This window comes from Oryzias melastigma, linkage group LG13 (genome assembly GCF_002922805.2).
Source record: "Oryzias melastigma strain HK-1 linkage group LG13, ASM292280v2, whole genome shotgun sequence".
NCBI lineage: Eukaryota > Metazoa > Chordata > Actinopteri > Beloniformes > Adrianichthyidae > Oryzias > Oryzias melastigma.
In genome coordinates, this window is record NC_050524.1 from 15,211,454 (window position 1) to 15,218,855 (window position 7,402).

The following is a 7,402-nucleotide window of genomic DNA, read 5'->3' on the forward strand; positions in this document are numbered from 1 at the left end:
CACATATCAGTGAAAGCCTTCTTGTTACCAAAGAATTGACTGTGGATTTATTTTCGTTACACATGGTCAATGAGATTACACCTGTACAAATTAAAATGTCTGTTTTACATTTCATTTAAATGTTATTATTTTGAGAGAATGTATATTCTATACCCATTTATGGAGGGTTTTTTTCTGTTTCCACAAATTCCAGACAATACTTTAACATATTTAGACTCTTAATTATTATTTGAATAATTAATTAAAAAACAATGTTATTTTTGAAATGATGCTACTCCCACTGATGTACATTTTTCTTCCATTCTTTCCACATTTTCAAGTGGTTTGCTGCTTCGGCTGACAAGTGCCACCAGATGAAAAGTTAGCATAAGGTTTAAATTCCCACTCCAGCTATTTTTCTATTGTAAAATTGTTCCCAGTGGTCTTTTAATTATGATTACACAGTTTTTAGCCAACCCTCTGTCGTTTTCTACTAAATATTATTTTTTGCATAGCAGCAGGAGCTCAAGAAATGTGATTTTAGTTTGTGGGCAGAGCTGTTATTTCCCAGCATTCCTTTGTTCACACTCTCTCCTGCTAGCTTAAAGTACCTCACAAGCCCAAGCTAACATTAGCATAACACAATAAAAATAAATAGAAAAAAAAACAGTGAACAATATCAAAGATATCTAGTCATACAGTTTTGAACCAGCTCAGATGAAGAAATTGAATATGTTTATGGATCTATTTGTTTGTAAGTGGATGCGTCACAACAGGACTGGAGAAGAGAGACTTTGGTCCACCAATGGGGCTGCAGAATCATAAACCTAAGCTTGTTCAAACTGTGGGCATTTATGCTCAGAAATTTAATTTTAATCTTAAATTCCTTTATATATTTGTCCTCAAGCATGAGAAAAATGCTGCAAGAACACGTTAAAAACACTGAAAACACTATTTTATTGGAGTGGGTCTTTAATGCAAATAGTCTAAATTCAGATGTATCCAAGAGAGATTTGCCAAACAAAGACATGGTTCAAATTGAAACAGAAAAACAGGGAAGAGGCACAGATGCATTTGGAATAATGAGAATGTAACAATAAAGGAAGAAAGCCAAATCTTCAAATCATACTGCAGTACATGCGCACATAATAACAGAAAGCTAAAAGTCTTTTAAAAATACAGGAGACGTAAACAAAGCACAAAAAATGAGTAAACAGACAGAAACGAAAAGCAAAGGAAAAATCAATTTCAAAATAAAATGAATTCAGACACTCCAAGGTCAGCATGAGGCAAAGAATGTGAGCAGTTAAAATTAACCCTAAAAATGAAGCTAGAGAAAATAAAAATGGAACAAACATGATTTCTGCCAAATTCTAAAAATGTTATGAAGAGTGGAGATGAAAAAAATAAATTTGAACTAAAGGGACCTCATACTGCAGAAGAGACCGAGGAATCAGGCAGTTTGAGAAACGCTAGCACACACTCACTGCTAGCCTGTGTGTGTCTGGATCCATTCTTTTGTGTGAAGCCACAGTGATCTCATCTCTCCATCAGGCAGTTTGTTTTCTGTGTGTGCTAATAGCAGCTTCCCCTTCAGCTGAAACACTAATGCGTCTGGTTTTTACACACAAGCGTGCATGCATGCCTTCACACAAACCCACACACACCCCTCCTCTCCTCATTGACTTTCACTCCATGAGGCTTCCTACACACTATCCTAAATTGTTTACTATTTTGGTCCTGTAAAACCCTTAGGCACACATAAATGGTATGCATTAGAAAGATTATACTTTTTGTGTGGGGTAACGCTCAATCAGGAAGGATTACAGCAAAGTTAGGGGATGGTTGCTCCTCGGAGAAATCCCCTTCAGGGGTCAGAAGATGTGGCCGCTTCCCCAGAACTGCCCTGGGGCTCGTTTGGTCCTCGCTGCTGTCGCTCTTTTCTGTAGACCTCCGACCTTTTTTCTCTGGTCTCACAGTCAGCCCTTGTGTCCTGCAGTGTCTGTGCTGAAATATACTTTATTAACCACATACATGCCATGCAAGTATAATGAGAACGAGATATTAATGCTTATTGACGTAACATAACATTATACATGTGCAATAATGCAGTTTCCTTATGACCCTCTAGCAAATGGAATATAGTTCAGGACTACATTTCTTAAATATAAATGCTTCTTACTACAAATTCCCGTTAACTTCCTTTTTCAGGTCAGCTGATCGAGCGAGTCCTCCTGTCCTCCATGTTGAATCCCGGTGAGCAATGGCAGCCATACCGACACCACGGACAGAGTCTCAGCGTGGAGTACTGGCTGCGATTCAGATGTGACGCCAATTACTTTGGACCTTTCTGCAACAAGCTGTGCCGGGCTCGTGACGACTTCTTTAGTCACTTTAGCTGTGACCCCAGTGGGACAAAGGTCTGCATGGAGGGCTGGACAGGACCAGAGTGCAATAAAGGTAAAAAAAAAAAAAAACGGCTTTTGTTTATGCAAATGAGGTGAATTTAATATCTCTTTAGGCTTATATGATTCAAAATGTGAATCTATTAAACAATAAGTCATTTTGAAAACATGTTTGACCTTAGACTGCTCAGTTAAGAGGAAATTTTTTTAGGTTTATGTAAAAAATAGTTGCAAATAAAAGTATATTATTGCTGTTTATTTTAAAAAATGCTCATAAAAGCTGCCTTTGATCTAAAATAATGACAAGGAAAAAAAAGCACTTATGTGAATCCGGGGTCATTATGCCGTTCAGTAAATACACATCATTCAGCTTTAGTGGAGTGGGCGGGGAGCTCTATCTGTTGTGACTCATCAGCTGGGTGACCTGACCTTGTGATGTCGGAGCGCTGCCAGCTCCTGCACTGGTAAAAGTAAACGGAGGAAGTCAGAATGAAGCCCTACAGGACCCGGGTCAGTTTTAGGACATCCTGCAGCCCTGCCCATCCCGACCGACGCGGCCTCTCCTCTTACGGCTTCCTCCTCGCCACAGCCATGACTGGACTGCACAGAAGCAGGAATTGTCCACACTTACCTCCTGCAGGTTGCATAGTTTGGAGTCCAAATTCAAATATACCAGAATTTATTTCTGACTATTTTCCAACATAAGTATTTAGATCACCTTTGCTCACAGGATTTTACTTCCATTAGCTTGAAAAAACCTGCTGAGTACAAAGAAATCAAAGAAACTTTTTTTAAAAATATAAAACAAATGAATTAACTAAGTGGGATGTGGAGCCTTCCAGATGCAAATGCTTTCTCTGATTATTTTGCTTTTTTGCATTTTAATGTGGCAAATTCTGTTGAGTGGATTGGAATTGAATTAGCTTAAATAGCAACTGATTCTTCCTGTAAAGACTACACACAGTATTTTCAAATACTTGAAAACAGAGCAGACACTCACACATAGTGACTTTTCTTGTTTCTCATTTTTGTGTGTATGTTTTGTCTTCACAGCAGTGTGTCGGCAGGGGTGCCATCAGACCCACGGCTCTTGTACTGTCCCCGGAGAATGCAAGTACGTTCGATAGGCAGTCACACATAGAAAGGATGAAGTTGTAGTTGTGGGCAAAAATTCTCAAGGATATCGGGACAATTAATCTACACAGATAATACTTTTTGGAAGGAAGTAGGTTGGAACGGGTGGAGGACGGTTTCAAGTGTTGGCACAAGATGGTTTGGCAAAAATAAAGAAATATGACGTTAATACTTTACACTGAAGTCAGCCTTTCTCCAGGTTTGGTTTCTGATAGTAATGGAAAGATCTGAGAGAAACATGAGATGTTAACCGTATAACACCTAAAGCGTCGCAGGTGACACTTAAACACAAAATCTTTAACATACTGTAACTTTTCAACCGTTAACACGATCAACGTAGTTCCAGTAAAATCAGCTTCAGAATCAGCTGGAATTATGTTGATAGTGTTAAAAATAAAAAAAAATACAGTAAATCAAAGAACATAAACACTTTAGCTCCGGTCTTAATTGTTTTCACACGGAAGAAAACTTAATTGCTATTAAAGGATTTTTTACACGAACTTAAAAAAAACAAGTTCTAAAATTAGACATTTTCATGCCTGAAACATAAATTTTTGTCAGATTTAGTTTCAGTTTCAGATTCAAATGTATGTATTTATTTATTTAAAAGTTTTCTGTCAATCACAATTAACTTTATAGGTATTTATTAAGCTCAGGCACACACAAACTTGTTTGTAAGCCGTTTGAGGCAGGTTTGGTGACTTTAGACGTTTCTTGAGATTTACTGTGTTGCTGCAATATTCTTAATATGTTTAAAAATTCAAGTTACATCCCAGTGGGGCTCTGGAACTCACCTATGGAAGCTAACAGGTATAGTTCAGTGATGAAAACATTCTAGACATTCCCTTGATAATAATATTTATCACCTACAGTGAAAATAAAGTGAGAATTTCACTATAATCTGCTCCAAGTTCCATCAAATTTTTATATCCATTAACTCTCATTTTGAAGATAAAAAAAAAGTAAAAGGAAAAATATTTTTATTAAAAAGAATATGTTAAAATTAATCTTCATTCTTAAAAACATTTAAAGTTGGGTGTCTCGTACACCACAGGTTTGACTGATACACCATGACCTTTTGTTGGCTTCATAAAGTACCAATAAAAAAACATCTCATTCATTCAGTTAGCAGCTCTAATGAAGACCATCTGTGTAATAAGTTGTAGATCCCCTTTTGCCATCAAAAGAGCTCCAACCAGTCAGGGTGGGGACACAAACTGTCTGAGGGAAACAGACCTGAGCCATAGGGCCCTGCTAGGTATGAGTCCCAGTTCAGACTGGTCCAGACTTCCAGTCAAGCCGCCTAAATCCTTTGAGTTATTAGGAGTCATGAAGCGCCTCAGATGCAATGCCATGTTCTTTAAGTCCTTCCTACATGGTTTTCAAACAGAATCTAAAGTAAAAACTTAAATTATCTATTAAAAAATACTTAAACTGCTTAACCCATTGTGCGGATTTTAGATGGTAGCTGCCTTAAGCTTACATTAATGATTACTTTTTTTTATGTTGGTTGTTTTATGATCGCACACCTCTGAAAAGATTTGATACCAAACCAGGTTTTCATTCATAGTCCTGTTTGTGCACTTTGAGAATTGATGCAGTATTTTTTTTTCTTTTTTATGTCCTATAGATTTTTGGTTTCAGTCTGGTTCTTTGCTCTTCCTTTAGGTGTCACTATGGCTGGAGGGGGCCCCTGTGTGACCAGTGTGTGACGTACCCCGGCTGTGCACATGGGAGCTGCACAGAGCCTTGGAAGTGTGTGTGTGATGTCAACTGGGGAGGACTTCTGTGTGACAAAGGTTTGAGATGCTGTTTCTTCAGGAAAGCTTTAAGACAGAAATGTTTGTGAGGAGATTTTTACTTGTTTTAATCAGTTTGTCGTCCACAAATGTTATCGCACTCGACCCTTTATAGAGTTTTCTGTTTATTGAACAGTGACAAGGCAGACAGGAGACAGGCTAAGCTAAGAGTCCACAGAGCTAAATCAGAGTAAATGTCCAGGCAAAAGGTCAGGGCGGGTTGCAAGGACGCAGAATCAGGTAACAGGTGATCAGATCAGAGTGAAACGCTCAGTATGCTGACACAGTCAATACTTCGCACTGAGTGTGATCTGAGCAGTGCTTAAGTGTCCTATGGCTTTGAACTGATGAGAATCGTGCACTGGTGCTGACTGAGTGCAGTCAAGACTCAGGTGATGGCTCGCGGCGATGACCAAAGGGGGAGACAGAGCTCCTTACTCAAAGAAAGACGTACATGGATCTATTTGTCTGCAGGTGGATGCATCAGAATGGAGTGAAGCAGGGAGTTTAAGATTGTAGCTTCTACATCCCAGCTATAAGCTTTGTGTAATGTAATTTTTTTGTCCTTAAAAACCAGCTGTTGTGGTTTAAATATTGCAGCACATAGAGGGAGATCCAACAGGGAGTATCATAAAGCATGGTTCCACATTTTCATCAATTTTTTCATTTTTCAAGTTCAAACAAATAAACTTTTTTACACAAAGACAAATAGACTGAAGTATTGCTTATTTTTAAAACAAGTCAAACCTGTCAGCTTATTTACAAGATGAAGAGGATTATTGTTTCTGAAGGATTTCTGTCTGATATGATCCTCTGTGAGATGATGAAAAGCTGTCTGCCAGCTTCACACTTCTTTGTAGAGAAAGTTAGTCACTGTGTTGCAGTGTCTGTGCTGGGATTAGGGAATCAATTGAATGCAAAGGGGACAGCATGTTGTTTAAAGGAAAGGCGATAGCCTCGGGTAAGGTGAATGTAAAGCAGAAAAGCATTGGGGCCGTCGGCGAGGTGGGACCTAAAGCTGTTTCTGTGCATTCAAAAAACCTCTGCAGTGAAACAAAGAGACTGTGGGCGTGCAGGAAATAACTGAATACAGAAAACCTGTAATCAGACTCAACACTTGAGACAGCACGCCCTGCAGGTATTGATCGGCGTGGTCAGCACAGTGATTCACCCTCAACCTGTGTTATCAGGTCGTGTTGCAATCGACGTTTAGAGTTTCTGTTTTGTGCTGCAAACTAATACGATTATCTCTTTTTTGCTCTTTTTTGTGGGCTCAGATCTGAACTTTTGCGGCACCCACACACCCTGTAAGAATGGAGGCACCTGCACAAACACGGAACCAAACGAGTATCAGTGTGAGTGCCCGGAGGGTTTTCGAGGACGCAACTGTGACATTGGTGAGTGTTGCCTCTTTACTGAACCAGAGTTGTAGCATTATAAGGTGGGATTCAATTATTGACTGTATATGAGAACTGAACTGGGTGACCCCGCCCCCCTCGTGTTACAAATAGGAAGTACCTGCTGATTCCAAGAATCCAAAATCAACAGCTATTATTTATTTATTTTGTTTGTCAGAATAACCATTGTGCTGCTGCCTCCACCATACTGGCATCTATGTTGTAAAAAAATGACAACTGAATTCATTTTGTTGGAACTGGAATTAAGGGATTTTCTATGGGTGACATCACACTCACTCTATCCAGTTTTCATATACAATCAATAGATTCTATGTAATTTTTTTATGCAATAAAAAAATGTAATGTAATCGAGAATAATTTCGTTGGAACTGCATTTTCTATGGGTGACATCACACTCATTCAGTCCAGTTCTCATATACAATCAGTAGATTCAATGTGTATTTATAATGCATATTTTTTTCTTTTATAAGCAATAATTTTTTTTTTTTTATATTAATCAAAAATCATCTCAAGCTATTTAACCGTGTGCATATTCGTGTCTAAAGATTTTTTTTATTCAGTTGAGCTTGAGCACAGTTGGGGTTTTGTTTTGACAGCTTTAAAAATGGATTGGTTTAGGGTGTGAGATGATTTAGGTGGAGCTGCACCTTTGAGGGAGGCCACACTC

General features: G+C 38.5%; 1 protein-coding gene across 1 annotated transcript in view; it reads left to right on the forward strand.

Moving 5' to 3' along the window:
* LOC112150017 (protein jagged-1b) overlaps positions 1–7,402 on the forward strand; it is a 53,802-nt gene that overhangs the window by 35,087 nt on the left and 11,313 nt on the right. Inside the window, exons 4-7 of the mRNA XM_024278057.2 lie at positions 2,191–2,439; positions 3,438–3,498; positions 5,187–5,317; positions 6,595–6,714. Coding sequence (XP_024133825.1) covers positions 2,191–2,439; positions 3,438–3,498; positions 5,187–5,317; positions 6,595–6,714 — 561 coding nt within the window. The remainder of the gene's footprint in view (positions 1–2,190; positions 2,440–3,437; positions 3,499–5,186; positions 5,318–6,594; positions 6,715–7,402) is intronic.